General features: G+C 39.9%; 1 protein-coding gene across 2 annotated transcripts; it reads left to right on the top strand.

Moving 5' to 3' along the window:
- The first annotated feature begins 1,554 nt into the window (after window positions 1–1,554).
- On the top strand, window positions 1,555–19,252 carry LOC124291548. Of its 2 annotated transcripts, none has more exons than XM_046728565.1 (2): window positions 1,555–1,664; window positions 18,643–19,252. In XM_046728565.1, the coding sequence occupies exons 1-2, from the start codon at window positions 1,556–1,558 to the stop codon at window positions 19,176–19,178; spliced, it is 645 nt and encodes a 214-aa protein (XP_046584521.1). In that variant the 5' UTR covers window position 1,555; the 3' UTR covers window positions 19,179–19,252. The 2 variants fall into 2 exon arrangements, 1 of the variants encoding a protein (XP_046584521.1); XR_006902237.1 differs by lacking the exon at window positions 1,555–1,664 and adding an exon at window positions 9,190–9,261.
- The last annotated feature ends 780 nt before the right edge of the window (window positions 19,253–20,032 follow it).

The following is a 20,032-nucleotide window of genomic DNA, read 5'->3' as shown; positions in this document are numbered from 1 at the left end:
ATATTATGTTGTTATATGCAACAAGATACCATTCACTACCCTTTATATGAACTACAGTTACTTTTTGTTTCAGCATTGTATTAGTTATATTCTGAGAAAAAAGATCCAATTGCTTTCATGACGACGTTATTTCACATCAAGCACACTCACCCGAGCCATAGATTCGGGTACGGTTTCCTATGGTACACCAAACTCGGTAGAGGGTAATTTTCAAAGGCTCGGTTTGCAGTTGCTGACATTAACGGTTGAAACAAAGTTTCAGAAAATATAACAGCTCACATGATAACATAGGGCGCAGTTAACATATGGTTGTAATATCAAAGTAATGAGTGAAGCATATATATATATAGTTTTTAGTTCCGCAGTTTTGTTCATGTCAATTTCATTATACAGCTGCATGCTGGGTTGAGCAAGCATATATTTCTTGCATTCATCTTTTAAGGCTGATGCATAAATTGATTCCAGAGTTTATACATTGTCAGCTTCAGCCAGACATACACATATATAGAGCAAAACCTTGTCGGAGTTTCAGCTCACTCGACACTTATGCAGATTATCAAATGTATGTTATTTAATCTCTGTTGTCAAAATAATACATTTTTTTAGTCCCCGAAAGTGCCTGTCGAATAGATAAACATGGCATATGGCTATTTTTATCCTTGGAATATTTACTTCAGGCAGTGGGCATGCATGTACAGTGATTATATTAAATGTTCGTATCAAGGCCACTCTTATACCATCTTCCTGTTGTGTAAAAATTATTTATGATGTGAACAGATACGAGTAAGATGTAAGAAAGGTAATGACTAACTAACAGTAATGACTAACAGTATAGCTCAACGATCTGGCTATGTGACCATTGTTTCTACTTCACTACACGTGGAAAGGACATAAATCGCAGCTGTGGCTAGTTGGTGTATGTGACCGCAGCCTTCATTGATCCATTACCGTGATTAGGATTCTTTGTGGTAGCGCGTTGAAATAAATCAAGTGTAATATTGAATGGTGTCACGGAAATGTCTGTCACATTCCTCTAAGGTTTATTTGCCTTTTGTATTTGATGCAACGACCGGCACATCTATGGCATCAAAGGTTGGACATTGCATACATCAGATTTAAGGTTTATATCTACTTTGTTAGCTAACAAAATGAGTCGGTACCCGACGGATTACTGTAACCATCCTAGAAAGACAATCAATTACGTACACACGTCTCAAATACTGTCGTTAGGAGGCAGAGAATGTACATGTACTGTCTATGCTGTAGGAAACCATCCTGCTTGCTGCCTGACAAACGTTGAATGAGATTTGGCGGCAAAGGGTGTAATTGTGACACGAGGAGTACCTTACTGACAACATGAGAATAAAGCTAAAACTAAATGAAGTTTTGATGACCCTACTGACACTACATTTGTGAGAAGGTGTGAACAGCACAGGTGGTGATCTGCGATTACCAACTTGGACGAGGTTTAAATGACTGTGGGTATTTTAAGGTGGTGGGAAAAGACTGTGCTGAGTAACTGGCGACGACATGTGTCAGCATACGGAGTTGATGTATGACTCCGACACATCCAGCAAGCCCAGCATACAGTAGCCATACAGCTCTCTTCACGGGACACAGGCAGTCAGATAGCCAGTATATACAAGACTCACAAAACCCACAAAGTAAGGCGTTAAATACTAGTACTCACAACCTAGGACATTATGTACCAGCATTCAAAAAGTAAGGCGTTATATTGTAGTATTCAAAATGTGGAACATTATATACCAGTATTCTCAATGTAGGACTTTATGTGCCAGCATTGAAAAAGCAAGACGTTATATTCTAGTATTAACAATATAGGACGTTATATGGATATACTCTCAATGTAGGACATTATGTACCAGTAATGACAAAGAAGGACTTTATATGCTAGTGTTCGAGCGGCGGGGTAGCCTACTGGTTATAGCAATCGCTCGTCACGCAAAAGACCCGGATTCGATTCCCCACTTGGGTACAAACTGTAAAACCCATTTCTGGTGTCTCCCATCGTGATAATAATCATATTGCTGGATTATTGATAAAAGCGGCGTAAAACTAAACGTACTCACTCACTATACTAGTGTTCACAATGTAGGAAGTTATATGCTAGTGTTCACAATGTAGACGTTATATGCTAGTGTTCACAATGTAGGACGTTATATGCTAGTGTTCACAATGTAGGACGTTATATGCTAGTGTTAACAGTGTAGCACGTTATATGCTAGTGTTCACAATGTAGACGTTATATGCTAGTGTTCACAATGTAGGACGTTATATGCTATTGTTCACAGTGTAGGACGTTATATGCTAGTGTTCCTATTGAGGACGTTATATGCTAGTGTTCACAATGTAGGACGTTATATGCTAGTGTTCACAATGTAGGACGTTATATGCTAGTGTTCACAATGTAGGACGTTATATGCTAGTGTTGACAATGTAGGACGTTATAGGCTAGTGTTGACAATGTAGGACGTTTTTGCTAGTGTTGACAATGTAGGACGTTATATGCTAGTGTTCACAGTGTAGGACGTTATATGCTAGTGTTCACAGTGTAGGACGTTATATGCTAGTGTTCACAATGTGGGACCTTATATGCTAGTATTCACAATGTAGGACGTTATATGCTAGTGTTCACAGTGTAGGACGTTATATGCTAGTGTTCACAGTGTAGAACTTTATATGCTAGTATTCACGATGTACGAAGTTATATGCTAGTGTTCACAATGTAGGACGTTATATGCTAGTGTTCACAATGTAGGACGTTATATGCTAGTGTTCACAGTGTAGAACTTTATATGCTAGTATTCACGATGTAGGACGTTATATGCTAGTGTTCACTATGTAGGACGTTATATGCTAGTGTTCACAATATAGGACGTTCTATGCTAGTGTTCACAATGTAGGACGTTATATGTTAGTGTTCACAATGTAGGACGTTATATGCTAGTGTTCACAGTGTAGGACGTTATATGCTAGTGTTCACAATGTTGACGTTATATGCTAGTGTTCACAGTGAATGACGTTATGTGCTAGTGTTCACATTGTAGGACGTTATATGCTAGTGTTCACAGTGTAGGACGTTATATGCTAGTGTTCACAATGTAGGACGTTATATGCTAGTGTTCACAATGTTGGACGTTATATGCTAGTGTTCACAGTGTAGGACGTTATATGCTAGTGTTCACATTGTAGGACGTTATATGCTAGTGTTCACAATGTAGGACGTTATATGCTAGTGTTCACAGTGTAGGACGTTATATGCTAGTGTTCACATTATAGGACGCTAAATGTTAGTGTTCACAATGTAGGAAGTTATATGCTAGTGTTCACTGTGTAGGACGTTATATGCTAGTGTTCACAATGTAGGACGTTATATGCTAGTGTTCACAATGTAGACGTTATATGCTAGTGTTCACAATGTAGGACGTTATATGCTAGTGTTCACAGTGTAGCGCGTTATATGCTAGTTTTCACAATGTAGGACGTTATATGCTAGTGTTCACAATGTAGGACGTTATATGCTAGTGTTCACAATGTAGGACGTTATATGCTAGTGTTCACAATGTAGGACGTTATATGCTAGTGTTCACAATGTAGGACGTTATATGCTAGTGTTCACAATGTAGGACGTTATATGCTAGTGTTGACAATGTAGGACGTTTTGCTAGTGTTGACAATGTAAGGACGTTATATGCTAGTGTTCACAGTGTAGGACGTTATATGCTAGTGTTCACAGTGTGGGACGTTATATGCTAGTGTTCACAAAGTGGGACCTTATATGCTAGTATTCACAATGTAGGACGTTATATGCTAGTGTTCACAGTGTAGGACGTTATATGCTGAGTGTTCACAGTGTAGAACTTTATATGCTAGTATTCACGATGTAGGAAGTTATATGCTAGTGTTCTGATAATGTAGGACGTTATATGCTAGATGTTCACAATGTAGGACGTTATATGCTAGTGTTCACAGTGTAGAACTTTATATGCTGAGTATTCACAATGTAGGATCGTTATATGCTAGTGTTCACTATGTAGGACGTTATATGCTAGTGTTCACAATGTAGGACGTTATATGCTAGTGTTCACAATGTAGGACGTTATATGTTAGTGTTCACAATGTAGGACGTTATATGCTAGTGTTCACAATGTAGACGTTATATGCTAGTGTTCACAGTGAATGACGTTATGTGCTAGTGTTCACATTGTAGGACGTTATATGCTAGTGTTCACAGTGTAGGACGTTATATGCTAGTGTTCACAATGTAGGACGTTATATGCTAGTGTTCACAATGTAGGACGTTATATGCTAGTGTTCACAATGTTGGACGTTATATGCTAGTGTTCACAGTGTAGGACGTTATATACTAGTGTTCACATTGTAGGACGTTATATGCTAGTGTTCACAATGTAGGACGTTATATGCTAGTGTTCACTGTGTAGGACGTTATATGCTAGTGTTCACAATGTAGGACGTTATATGCTAGTGTTCACAATGTAGACGTTATATGCTAGTGTTCACAATGTAGGACGTTATATGCTAGTGTTCACAGTGTAGGACGTTATATGCTAGTGTTCACAATGTAGGACGTTATATGCTAGTATTCACAATGTAGGACGTTATATGCTAGTGTTCACAATGTAGGACGTTATATGCTAGTGTTCACAATGTAGGACGTTATATGCTAGTGTTCACAATGTAGGACGTTATATGCTAGTGTTCACAATGTAGGACGTTATATGCTAGTGTTGACAATGTAGGACGTTTTTGCTAGTGTTGACAATGTAGGACGTTATATGCTAGTGTTCACAGTGTAGGACGTTATATGCTAGTGTTCACAGTGTAGGACGTTATATGCTAGTGTTCACAATGTGGGACGTTATATGCTAGTATTCACAATGTAGGACGTTATATGCTAGTGTTCACAGTGTAGGACGTTATATGCTAGTGTTCACAGTGTAGAACTTTATATGCTAGTATTCACGATGTAGGAAGTTATATGCTAGTGTTCACAATGTAGGACGTTATATGCTAGTGTTCACAATGTAGGACGTTATATGCTAGTGTTCACAGTGTAGAACTTTATATGCTAGTATTCACAATGTAGGACGTTATATGCTAGTGTTCACTATGTAGGACGTTATATGCTAGTGTTCACAATGTAGGACGTTATATGCTAGTGTTCACAATGTAGGACGTTATATGTTAGTGTTCACAATGTAGGACGTTATATGCTAGTGTTCACAATGTAGACGTTATATGCTAGTGTTCACAGTGAATGACGTTATGTGCTAGTGTTCACATTGTAGGACGTTATATGCTAGTGTTCACAGTGTAGGACGTTATATGCTAGTGTTCACAATGTAGGACGTTATATGCTAGTGTTCACAATGTAGGACGTTATATGCTAGTGTTCACAATGTTGGACGTTATAGTCTAGTGTTCACAGTGTAGGACGTTATATGCTAGTGTTCACATTGTAGGACGTTATATGCTAGTGTTCACAATGTAGGACGTTATATGCTAGTGTTCACAGTGTAGGACGTTATATGCTAGTGTTCACATTATAGGACGCTAAATGTTAGTGTTCACAATGTAGGAAGTTATATGCTAGTGTTCACTGTGTAGGACGTTATATGCTAGTGTTCACAATGTAGGACGTTATATGCTAGTATTCTCAATGTAGGACTTTATGTGCCAGCATTGAAAAAGCAAGACGTTATATTCTAGTATTAACAATATAGGACGTTATATGGATATACTCTCAATGTAGGACATTATGTACCAGTAATGACAAAGAAAGACTTTATATGCTAGTGTTCGAGCGGCGGGGTAGCCTACTGGTTATAGCAATCGCTCGTCACGCAAAAGACCCGGATTCGATTCCCCACTTGGGTGCAAACTGTAAAACCCATTTCTGGTGTCTCCCATCGTGATAATAATCATATTGCTGGATTATTGATAAAAGCGGCGTAAAACTAAACTTACTCACTCACTATACTAGTGTTCACAATGTAGACGTTATATGCTAGTGTTCACAGTGTACGGCGTTATATGCTAGTGTTCACAATGTAGGACGTTATATGCTAGTGTTCACAATGTAGGACGTTATATGCTAGTGTTCACAATGTAGGACGTTATATGCTAGTGTTCACAATGTAGGACGTTATATGCTAGTATTCACAGTGTAGGACGTTATATGCTAGTGTTCACAATGTAGGACGTTATATGCTAGTGTTCACAGTGTAGGACTTTATATGCTAGTGTTCACAATGTAGGACGTTGTATGCTAGTGTTGACAATGTAGGACGTTTTTGCTAGTGTTGACAATGTAGGACGTTATATGCTAGTGTTCGCAGTGTAGGACGTTATATGCTAGTGTTAACAGTGTAGGACGTTATATGCTACTGTTCACAATGTGGGACGTTATATGCTAGTATTCACAATGTAGGACGTTATATGCTAGTGTTCACAGTGTAAGACGTTATATGCTAGTGTTCAAAATGTGGACATTTTATGCTGGTGCCGTTATATGCTAGTATTCAAAATGTAGGACGTTATATGCTAGTATTCACAATGTATGGCGTTATATGCTAGTGTTCACAATGTAGGACGTTATATGCTAGTGTTCACAATGTAGGACGTTATATGCTAGTATTCGCAATGTAGACGTTATATGCTAGTATTCACAATGTAGGACGTTATATGCTAGTATTCACAGTGTAGAACGTTATATGCTAGTGTTCACAATGTAGGACGTTATATGCTAGTATTCACAGTGTAGGACGTTATATGCTAGTGTTCACAGTGTAGGACGTTATATGCTAGTGTTCACAATGTAGACGTTATATGCTAGTGTTCACAATGTAGGACGTTATATGCTAGTGTTCACAGTGTAGGACGTTATATGCTAGTGTTCACAATGTAGGACGTTATATGCTAGTGTTCACAATGTAGGACGTTATATGCTAGCTGTAGGACGTTATATGCTAGTTCACAATGTAGGACGTTATATGCTAGTGTTCACAGAGTAGGACGTTATATGCTAGTGTTCACAATGTAGGACGTTATATGCTAGTGTTCACAGTGTAGGACGTTATATGCTAGTGTTCACAATGTAGGACGTTATATGCTAGTGTTCACAATGTATGACGTTATATGCTAGTGTTCACAGTGTAGCGCGTTATATGCTTGTGTTCACAGTGTAGGACGTTATATGCTAGTGTTCACAATGTAGGACGTTATATGCTAGTGTTCACAGTGTAGGACGTTATATGCTAGTGTTCAAAATGTAGACATTTTATGCTGGTGCCGTTATATGCTAGTATTCACAATGTAGGACGTTATATGCTAGTATATGCTAGTGTTCACAATGTATGACGTTATATGCTAGTGTTCACAATGTGTAGGACGTTATATGTTAGTGTTCACAATGTAGGACGTTATATGCTAGTGTTCACAGTGTAGGACGTTATATGCTATGTTCTAGTGTTCACAGTGTAGGACGTTATATGCTAGTGTTCACAATGTAGGACGTTATATGCTAGTATTCACAGTGTAGCACGTTATATGCTAGTGTTCACAATGTAGGACGTTATATGCTAGTGTTCACAGTGTAGCGCGTTATATGCTTGTGTTCACAATGTAGGACGTTATATGCTAGTGTTCACAATGTAGGACGTTATATGCTCGTGTTCACAGTGTAGGACGTTATATGCTAGTGTTGACAATGTAGGACGTTATATGCTAGTGTTCACAGTGTAGGACGTTATATGCTAGTGTTCACAATGTAGAACGTTATATGCTAGTGTTCACAATGTAGGACGTTATATGCTAGTATTCACAGTGTAGGACGTTATATGCTTGTGTTCACAATGTAGGACGTTATATGCTGGTGTTCACATTGTAGGACGTTATATGCTAGTATTCACAATGTAGGACGTTATTTGCTAGTGTTCACAACGTAGGACGTTATATGCTAGTGTTCACAATGTAGAATGTTATATGCTAGTACTCACAAAATCTAGTTCACCAAGACGTAAGTTTAACTTTTTCGTCCGGAGTGTTTCCTTTGTAGTTTACTTGGCGTAACAGATGATTTATGATGAAACTTGGGGCTTGAGTGCGCCAGTAGATGATCTGACGCAAGAGGTGATTCATGGTGAAACTTGCGGGCTTCAGTCCGCCAGTAGATCATCTGACGCAACAGATGATTCATGGTGAAACTTGGGAGCTTCAGTCCGCCAGTATATCATCTGACGCAACAGTGATTTATGATGAAACTTGGGGCTTGAGTGCGCCAGTAGATGATCTGACGCAAGAGGTGATTCATGGTGAAACTTGCGGGCTTCAGTCCGCCAGTAGATCATCTGACGCAACAGATGATTCATGGTGAAACTTGGGAGCTTCAGTCCGCCAGTATATCATCTGACGCAACAGATGATTTATGGGGAAACTTGGGGACTTCAGTTCGCCAGTATATAATCTGACGCAACAGATGATTTATTGGGAAACTTGGGTCTTAAGTCCGCCAGTATATCATCTGACGTAACAGATGATTTATGGGGAAACTTGGGGACTTCAGTCCGCCAGTATATTATCTGACGTAACAGATGATTTATGGGGAAACTTGGGGGGAAACTTGGGGACTTCAGTCCGCCAGTATATCATCTGACGCAAAAGATGCTGTTGGTCGTAAATGGCAAAATAGCGGGCAAAATTAACTGACTTTTCAATCGCAAAAGGTTGATGATGCCAGATTGACAGTTGACGGAGTTAGAGAGAGAACATAATTATAATATGCAAGATAGTATTTTCGTTTGATAAGTGGATTGCCAACATTAACACGCGATAAATGTTGAACTAAATTTAGTAACTTTAAGAAGATATGCAGCCTTAACTTATTTTTAACATGAAACAATTATTTTTGAGTCCAATGAATCACTCCTTCAGTTTGTGCTGACAGTGTGGCAATGGCCAATATTGACACGAGTGACTGTTCTCGGCTCGGGGTTTCTCTACCAGCCTACTCTTTGCTGACTTGTCATTCGTCAATTGCACGTGGGCTTTTCTGATCCCCACCCAATGAAACCTGCTGCCCGTAACTCCCCCGTCCCCCTCCCTCACTAACCTGGCAGCATTTGGATGCACACTGTGCTATATAAAGGCGTAAGATTTGGTGTGCCAGCCAGACCTGACTACAGAGCCGCGCTGTCAGATCCTCCACGATTCAACGTCAAGGTAAGTGACAGTCCTTGTTTCATATTGGGATTATTGAGAATTTTGAAGTCTGAGTGTTTTAATCGCAGTGCAGGTCGTTCAGTAAGAGATGTTTCATAATGTTTGATGTTTATCATCAATATCTTTTCTCACGGTATAGTTGTCCAAAACTATTATTACATATCGTATATCGGTTACAACACATTTGAGCAGTAAAACCCGCATACGCTGGTTTAACTACTCCTGTTGTCAAAAAAAGTCAAGTTTACCGGTGAAACAACGCTCGAAATTCCATTACAATTTCCATTGGTACAATTTGGTGGTATTTAGAGATAGGGTTATGATGATGTTTAAATGAAAACACCCTAACCCTTGCGGTTGCATATTTGGCGAATGCTGTCTTTCCGCTCAGCTCTACCCTCAATATCTCCGACGGAGTGTGTCATGTGTATCTTTAAACCTATTTTATGAAATGTGGTTTAGACATTAACAGTCCAAAGCGTTGCCATTGGCCTATTCCTTAAAATAAATAACTGTGATATATCTATTGCTGTCATTCCATATGACAAAAGCGTTATATTAATGGTATAGAGACATGATACGTTATATATGTGGTATAGAGACATGATACGTATGTTATATTTGTTAATTTTCAGATGTTCAACACATCACAGTGATGTTTCAGATAAGGAGGAGTGAAACCTCTCATTGTGTTTTTGCATATCACTGATGTTATGGGTCACATCTGCTTTGCAGATGTCGCTGAATTTACAACAAAAATTAGTTTAATATTACGTTTTATTTTTATTCGGCAGATTTTTAGGACAAAGAAGATACCATACGATCTTCAAATCTCGCTGATATTGATAATGCAGTTACAAAGTCACCCACGCTGATGTTGGTACCATCGTTTATGGTGGAACCTGCTAACGCATCTTTAAACTTTAAGACTCTGTCCTTCACCAAGGTCTCAGACTTTGATTTGGACCTTTCGGAACACCACCATTGAGAATCTGTATGTAGGGTCCGAGGAACCATCTCTTCAACAACGCCGTATAAATCACAAATCTGTATTCAAATGAGTTTTCCATCCTCTCTATGGGATCTGTAAATCTAAAGTCTTCTCTTATACCTGCTGTACTAATAAGACTTAAACCTTTCATTTCTACTGCTAATATCTACTTTGAAAATATTATCTCCTTTCCGCATGCTTTCTTCTTCTCTTTGGCAATTGGTAAAACCACGGGGAACCTTACACCAGCTAAACTTAAGAAATAGAAAACCAACAATCCAACCCATCAACAAGAATACAATCAATTAAGAAACACATATGCCCCTTACAAATCTATATTTACAGATAACTGAAAGGATGGTGGCGTAGGTGCTAGTGGCACTGTCACTACTGGACCCAGAATTTCTAGATTACCAGACAACGGTCCTTTTTTCACTGCCGAAGCAAACGTAATGTAACTCCTCTTAAATATGTCAATAAAAAGTTTAAATATAAAGACATATTATTTCCAGATTCCCTTTCGGGCCATCGGACTATGAAACACATGTCACATCTACTTCAAAATTGAAATTCTTGAACTGCATAATGATGACACCCTTTACAATACTATAAAACGACTAAAAGACTATAATTAGATGTTACATTCGGAATCTGATGCAAATGAAGTGGAACACCCAAGTTGATGTAAATATGTTACAGGAAATTATACGATGTATTGTTTACACCTACTTGCATTGTCAGTCCAGGGTTAAAGAGGTCATTCTGCGACGATATCCTATTGGATATTCGAGATATACACATGAATATACATTAAATGGTGAAGATCCTCCATTGTAATTGATGAGAGACTTACAGTCAGGCATGTCCTGTTTGTCTGTATTGATTTTCTATCAAAGGGATAAACTGTTCATTGTTTCATTCCTAAGGGTGTTTTTAATGTAATTTGATTCTTGATTTTTATAGAAATTGATTCAACTAATGAATTATGGTTATGCATTGTAATTAACAAGTGCATATATAAATTCGATAGAGTGAATAGATAAATATGGTTGTAAGTTGTTGTGTACCCTCAAAGGGGGTTGAGGTAGTGTAAAATAATTGTCCCCAGGAGAGGGTACATAAGACCATATCATTCAAAGTATGTTTATCATTGCCAAGATTTTAATCGCAGCATTTTTGTTATTATAACTTGCAACTGGAGGGGTGATGTAAATAATGCTGTGGACCATGCAGGTAGCAAAGGTTCTGTAAGTCCTCATGGTTCCTAGTAAGGTGATCTATCTTCAGTTGTTGGTGAACCTATAGTCCGTTTTTATGTTGTATTGTTAAGTATGGAGATATATTTTTATGGTTACGCACACGCACTGTGATAGTTATTAGTCTAGTTAGTTCACAATCCTTTTTAATGTTAACTGCATGTCTATTAATGTGGTCAGAATATTTCTAGTTATACAATGTGGCTGAAATACTGCCGATTTGACTTGAAATTCATTTCACTCATTCTAATTCATGTTCTTCACATCCCGCTGATGTTGGTAATACAGTGTAGTCAAATCCCACTTCTTCACATCCCGCTGATGTTGGTAATACAGTGTAGTCAAATCCCACTTCTTCACATCCCGCTGATGTTGGTAATACAGTGTAGTCAAATCCCACTTCTTCACATCCCGCTCATATTCGTAGAGTAGTGGAGTTAAACATCCCAGTTCTTCACATACTGAAGATGTTTGTGATGCATTGTATTAATATTTTCCATCTTGTTCACATCCTATTGATATTGGTCGAGTGAGTGAGCGATGAGTATGGTTTAACTCTACTCTTAGAAATATTCCAGCAAATTCCACGGCGGGAACACCAACGCCCCGATATTATTATTACGGTAGTGTCGTTAAACATGCCCTGTTTTTCACATTCTGAAGATGTTGGTACTTTTGTGAAGTAGTTTTCCCCCAGATTCTTCACGTACTGCTGATGTTGGTAATGTAGTGTAGTCGTATTCACCATGTTCGACATATCGCTGATGTAGGTAATGTAGTGTGATCTTATTCACCAGGTTCTTGACATACCACTGATGTTGGTAATGCAGTGTAGTCTTATTCACCAGGTTCTTGACATATCGCTGATGTTGGTAATGTAGTGTAGTCTTATTCACCAGGTTCCTGACATATCGCTGATGTTGGTAATGTAGTGCTGTCTTATTCCCCAGGTTCTTGACATATCGCTGATGTTGGTAATGTAGTGCTGTCTTATTCCCCAGGTTGTTGACATATCGCTGATGTTGGTAATGTAGTGTTGTCTTATTCACCAGGTTGTTGACATATTGCTGATGTTGGTAATGTAGTGTTGTCTTATTCACCAGGTTGTTGACATATTGCTGATGTTGGTAATGTAGTGTAGTCTTATTCACCAGGTTCTTGACATATTGCTGATGTTGGTAATGTAGTGTAGTCTTATTCACCAGGTTCTTGACATATCGCTGATGTTGGTAATGTAGTGTAGTTTTATTCACCATTTTCTCGACATATCGCTGATGTTGTTAATGTAGTGTAGTCGTATTCACCAGGCTCTCGACATATCGCTGATGTTGGTAATGTAGTGTAGTCTTATTCACCAGGTTCTTGACATATCGCTGATGTTGGTAATGTAGTGTAGTCTTATTCACCAGGTTCTTGACATATCGCTGATGTTGGTAATGAAGTGTAGTCATATTCACCAGGTTGTTGACATATTGCTGATGTTGGTAATGTAGTGTAGTCTTATTCACCATGCTCTTGACATATCGCTGATGTTGTTAATGTAGTGTAGTCTTATTCACCAGGTTCTTGACATATCGCTGATGTAGGTAATGTAGTGAAGTCGTATTCACCAGGTTCTTGACATATCGCTGATGTTGGTAATGTAGTGTAGTCTTATTCACCAGGTTGTTGACATATTGCTGATGTTGGTAATGTAGTGTAGTCTTATTCACCATGCTCTTGACATATCGCTGATGTTGGTAATGTAGTGTAGTCTTATTCACCAGGTTCTTGACATATCGCTGATGTTGGTAATGTAGTGTTGTCGTATTCACCAGGTTCTTGACATATTGCTGATGTTGGTAATGTAGTGTAGTCTTATTCACCAGGTTCTTGACATATCGCTGATGTTGGTAATGTAGTGTAGTCTTATTCACCAGGTTCTTGGCATATCGCTGATGTAGGTAATGTAGTGAAGTCGTATTCACCAGGTTCTTGACATATCGCTGATGTTGGTAATGTAGTGTAGTCGTATTCACCAGGTTCTCGATATATCGCTGATGTTGGTAATGTAGTGTAGTCTTATTCACCATGCTCTTGACATATCGCTGATGTTGGTAATGTAGTGTAGTCTTATTCACCAGGTTGTTGACATATTGCTGATGTTGGTAATGTAGTGTAGTCTTATTCACCAGGTTCTTGACATATCGCTGATGTTGTTAATGCAGTGTAGTCATATCCTCCATTCTTTCAGATCCCACTGCTAATGGTAATATTATGTACGTAAATATCCAAAGTTCACATTCTGAAGATGTTGGTCGTGTAGTGTAGTTATACTGCCCAGGTTCTTCGCATCAAGTTGATGATGGTAATATAGGGTTTTCCCACTGCTACTGTTGGTCGTGTAGTGTAGTCATGTTTCCCAGGCTCTTCGCATCAAGTTGATGATGGTAATATAGGGTTTTCCCACTGCTACTGTTGGTCGTGTAGTGTAGTCATGTTTCCCAGGTTCTTCACGTCAAGTAGATGTTGATAAACTAGGGTTCTCCCGCTACCGTTGTTGGTCGTGTAGTGTTGCCATACTCCCCAGGCTCTGCACATAAAGTTGATGTTTACATCATGTTTACTAATTCATGGTGGCATATATTACTAAAGAATGTGTTTGGTCGGACCATTTCATGTTTGTATAAATGACTATTGTTACATCTCCTTTGCCTTGATCGCGTCTCCTTATTCCGCATTATCTCCACATTTGTTGCAAGAGTGGGACACGGTGCGTGCTGTGAGTTGATGAGCAAGTATTCTTCCACTCACATGACAATGTTTTTCGCCTTTTAGAACATCACTGTATAATATTTTGCAGGAGATTTTGCAGAACCTTAAGAAATGCCCCATTAATTTTGATAGACAGTTATGTGACAATGTACTATTTCTACAATGTGATTCTTTACACGGCTTGTACACGAGGATGCCAGATATGAGAACCGTGATGAGCGACGTTAAGGGCAGAAAACACTAACATATAATTCTAAACTCACGCAATGCGAGACTTAATCTTGTACTTGAACACAAGTAAGGATGATGATAAAGGGAGACGTATAGGTGGTACAGTAAGGCGCCAGTGATGGTACACAAACCCGCATATTGAGAAAAATATTGTTAGTATACAGGATCGTATGCAGAATGATACAGGAGCACTTAGATATACAGGATCTTGTGCAGAATGATACAGGAGCACTTAGATATACAGGATCTTGTGCAGAATGATACAGGAGCACTTAGATATACAGGATCGTGTGCAGAATGATACAGGAGCACTTAGATATACAGGATCGTGTGCAGAATGATACAGGAGCACTTAGATATACATGATCGTGTGCAGAATGATACAGGAGCACTTAGATATACAGGATCCTGTGCAGAATGATACAGGAGCACTTAGATATACAGGATCTTGTGCAGAATGATATAGGAGCACTTAAATATACAGGATCTTGTGCAGAATGATACAAGATCACTTAGGCAGGATCGTGTGCAGAATGATACAGGAGCACTTAGATAGACAGGACCGTGTGTAGAATGAAATATGACACTTAGATATACAGGATCTTGTGCAGAATGATACAAGATCACTTAGGAAGGATCGTGTGCAGAATGATACAGGAGCACTTAGATAGACAGGACCGTGTGCAGAATGATACAGGAGCACTTAGATATACAGGATCTTGTGCAGAATGATACAGGAGCACTTAGATATACAGGATCGTGTGCAGAATGATACAGGAGCACTTAGATATACAGGATCTTGTGCAGAATGATACAGGAGCACTTAGATATACAGGATCGTGTGCAGAATGATACAGGAGCACTTAGATATACAGGATCTTGTGCTGAATGATATAGGAGCACTTAAATATACAGGATCTTGTGCAGAATGATACAAGATCACTTAGGCAGGATCGTGTGCAGAATGATACAGGAGCACTTAGATAGACAGGACCGTGTGTAGAATGATATATGACACTTAGATATACAGGATCTTGTGCAGAATGATACAAGATCACTTAGGAAGGATCGTGTGCAGAATGATACAGGAGCACTTAGATAGACAGGACCGTGTGCAGAATGATACAGGAGCACTTAGATATACAGGATCTTGTGCAGAATGATACAGGAGCACTTAGATATACAGGATCGTGTGCAGAATGATACAGGAGCACTTAGATATACAGGATCGTGTGCAGAATGATACAGGAGCACTTAGATATACAGGATCTTGTGCAGAATGATACAGGAGCACTTAGATATACAGGATCGTGTGCAGAATGATACAGGAGCACTTAGATATACAGGATCTTGTGCAGAATGATACAGGAGCACTTAGATATACAGGATCGTGTGCAGAATGATACAGGAGCACTTAAATATACAGGATCTTGTGCAGAATGATACAAGATCACTTAGGCAGGATCGTGTGCAGAATGATACAGGAGCACTTAGATAGACAGGACCGTGTGTAGAATGATATATGACACTTAGATATACAGGATCTTGTGCAGAATGATACAAGATCACTTAGGAAGGATCGTGTGCAGAATGATACAGGAGCACTTAGATAGACAGGACCGTGTGCAGAATGATACAGGAGCACTTAGATATACAGGATCTTGTGCAGAATGATACAAGAGCACTTAGATATACAGGATCGTGTGCAGAATGATACAGGAGCACTTAGATATACAGGATCTTGTGCAGAATGATATAGGAGCACTTAAATATACAGGATCTTGTGCAGAATGATACAAGATCACTTAGGCAGGATCGTGTGCAGAATGATACAGGAGCACTTAGATAGACAGGACCGTGTGCAGAATGATATATGACACTTAGATATACAGGATCTTGTGCAGAATGATACAAGATCACTTAGGCAGGATCGTGTGCAGAGTGATACAGGAGCATTTAGACAGGATCGTGTGCAGAATTATACGAGAGCTCTTAGATATGCGGCCGAGATAGGGGGGCACTTAGATAAACGGGATCGTGTGCAGTTCGATTAAGTTTTGTCAGAAGTATATACAGTCTCACAACATCTGACCTTCCCCACAATTCCTATAAGCATTTTGTTGCCATATATGTGCATGCATGGCTGGTCCAATAACACCTATAAGGCGCTCGTTAGGACGTCTGCAAACTCCGCTCATGGAAGTCGAGAGTGAACCTCAATTCGTCACAAAACACAACGTCGATTATCGAAGTGCTGAAGTTTCTTTCACCAGCGCCGCTTCAGATTCAAATGACGTGCAGTAAATTGTGAGAAGACACAGGGACAATTGCCATCTTTGCAGACTATAGTATCGCCTGGGCATTAACCCGTACACCAGTTACCTGTTACAAGTGATCCCTTATCTGAGTGGCAAGTCATGTCATGGTTGTGACTACCTCTGTTGGGCTTGAGGGGCGTCCAGCATCGACGCTATGGTATTGGCCTTCACCAATAATCTGGCGTGTGCCACCCAGCAGCATACGTTTAGCTCGCTGCAAACGTCGCATGATCAGTACAGAGTGGATGTTTTCAGAGAGATTATTTGAGCGTTTGGTTCTAAGAAAACTTATTCGCGTTTGCTCACAGCAGTGGGTGTAACAATGGTAATTATATAATACAACATATTGCAAGTACTGTCTGAAGTCACAAGGTCCATGATTGTCACGTCTGTCAATCGCTTAAGATGTTTACCACTTTGAGGACCTTTTACCAAAAATGACACTGTACCGTTTAGGGAGATATTAATGGTGATTCAGTTGTGAAACATGTGCACATGTATAACTTATATTCATCATGTGAGATAAAAATCGCATCTGTTGGGACATCTAACATTTCATCGATTAATGACGAATATTACACCATAGAAAGTAATGAAATACTGTTGCCGAGATAATCGATGCAATTTGTTGCTATATTCACCTTGATACCTTTGCAAAAGACACCCACTCAAATTGTTCAGTTAAATCAAATCATTGCCTTCGTCTTCCTCTCGCCTCACCACCCCCTCCAAATAATACTTCACCAACCACCCTTAACCTTTAGTTCTCCACCCTCTGTCCTCGCCACCCCCTCCAACACACTCTACAACCTCCCCTTTCTTTAGTTCTCCGTCCTGTCCTCACCACCCCGTCCAACACACTCTACAACCTCCCCTTCCTTTAGTTCTCCACCCTGTCCTCACCGCCCCCTCCAACACACTCTACAACCTCCCCTTCCTTTAGTTCTCCACCCTCTGTCCACGCCACCCCCTCCAACATATTCGTCTACAACCTACAACCCCCTTCCTTTAGTTCTCCACCCTCTGTCCTCGCCACCCCTCCAACATATTCTGTCTACAACCTCCCCCTTCCTTTAGTTCTCCACCCTCTGTCCTCACCACCCCCTCCAACATATTCGTCTACAACCTCCCCTTCCTTTAGTTCTCCACCCTCTGTCCTCGCCACCCCCTCCAACATATTCGTCTACAACCTCCCCTTCCTTTAGTTCTCCATCCTCTGTCCTCGCCACCCCCTCCAACATATTCGTCTACAACCTCCCCTTCCTTTAGTTCTCCATCCTCTGTCCTCGCCACCCCCTCCAACATATTCGTCTACAACCTCCCCTTCCTTTAGTTCTCCACCCTCTGTCCTCGCCACCCCCTCCAACATATTCGTATACAACCTCCCCTTCCTTTAGTTCTCCACCCTCTGTCCTCACCACCCCCTCCAACACACTCTACAACCTCTCCTTCCTTTAGTTCTCCACCCTCTGTCCTCATTAACCCCCCAACGTACACGTCTACAACCTCCCCTCCCCTTCCTGTCCCCATCAAACCTGAACATTCCCCAACTTCCTCCTCTCCATCAACAACCCTGTCCAACATCTCTCCCCATCTGTTATGGTTGCGATCTCTGTTTTTCAAATACAGAAGTCCATGAGCCAGGCAGCATCTCACCTCCCAGCCGCTGTCAACGAGTTACGCCATAACTCACAACAGGAATACCATGTATACAACTGCCGTCTCCTCCGTCCATCCTCTCAAATATCATAACTGTAACATCAATCCTCTCCTATCTTCAGTCCTTCGTTTGTTGGTCTCCTCAGTATATTTTTTCTCCTTCTGTTTTCAGAGACTCACAGCTGGGGAATGACCTCTTCTCCCATGCCTGTTTGGTATCTGCTAGCCCTCGCCCTGTCGTCTGTTGTCTACGTCACTCAGTCACTTCCAGTACAAGACGTTAAAGACTTGAATGACGTCATCATCAATCAAGATGACAACACCTGTAAAGCCGACTTTGTTGAAAAATTCGTCAGGTTAATGTCTGGACCACTTGGCACTGAAGCAGATGCCCTTTTAGCATCAGTGATGAAACTTTTGTCGAAGAATGACCGTGTTAATTTTGCAGGAACGGCTGTGTCTCAAAACAGTCTACCCAAACTCACAGATGGGAAACCTAGTTTTTCTCAGAAACGTTTGAAGCCTGATTTCAATCCGACCGGTTGGCGACGGAAGCGTGACGTTGGAAGAAGGATGAAAATACGACGGGCACTGCAGGGCTTATATGACATGCTAGAGAGCAGTGATGTGGTCAATATAGCGAGTCAGTCATGGCTGAAGAGAGACAGGTCACAGGATAGAGCCATGTTCAATCCTACAGGCTGGTGACAGCCATATTCTCTCAATACTTTGTCCGCTGGTGCGTTCATTGATATATGGTAATAAAGGATGCAAGGATGCAAGTTTACTTATTTGTTGTTTCTGTCAAAACTGTTGATTCATTGGAAAATATGATAGCTTTACTACAATAGGGTGTTTTGCGGGTACTCATTGATATGAATCCTTGTACATAATGGTATGTGTACATGTGTACATAACTTGGTTCACGTGTACCATATAATATTGTACCTGCCAGCTTGACTGTGTGTGTAACTGTTTGCATATTTTAACATATTCTGACACAACATGTTTCCCCCGACTGATATTCTGACATTATGAGCAATATATCTACATACATCGCTCTTCCCATTTTGTTCCAGAACCTGCGTTGCGTAAATCAATCTCAAAGGATCACGAAAACTTAGTAATATGATAATATTGTAAAATGAAAAAGCCAGAAAATGTAAAGCGATTGCCCAATATCTTCATACAGCACTATTCTCCTTTTGTTCCAGAACCTGCTTTGCCTAAATCAATCTCAGTGGATCACGAAAATTTAGTAATACGATAATATTGTGAAATGAAAAAAAATGAAAATGAGATATAAAACAATTGTTCAATATTGCAAAGGAATGTTTACCTGTTTCACAAACAGCATATGTCGTAGTTTTTTATTGGAATATCTTACGGAATCGGCAGTTTTGACTGGAAATGTTTAATAATCTATTTACCTATCCTCATAACACTTATGATATGGTAATTGTAAATAGAGGCTATGGTTTATAATGAGGTGAAGCCCCGGAGTTGTGTATCGCATTGCCCTGTGTAGGTTCACCATGGGTAAGATCTAGTGGTCTTCTACG

Source organism: Haliotis rubra, unplaced genomic scaffold, assembly GCF_003918875.1.
Source record: "Haliotis rubra isolate DU_JTF1 unplaced genomic scaffold, ASM391887v1 Scf495, whole genome shotgun sequence".
Classification (NCBI taxonomy): Eukaryota; Metazoa; Mollusca; class Gastropoda; order Lepetellida; family Haliotidae; genus Haliotis; species Haliotis rubra.
This window is presented reverse-complemented; position numbering and strand designations above follow the sequence as displayed.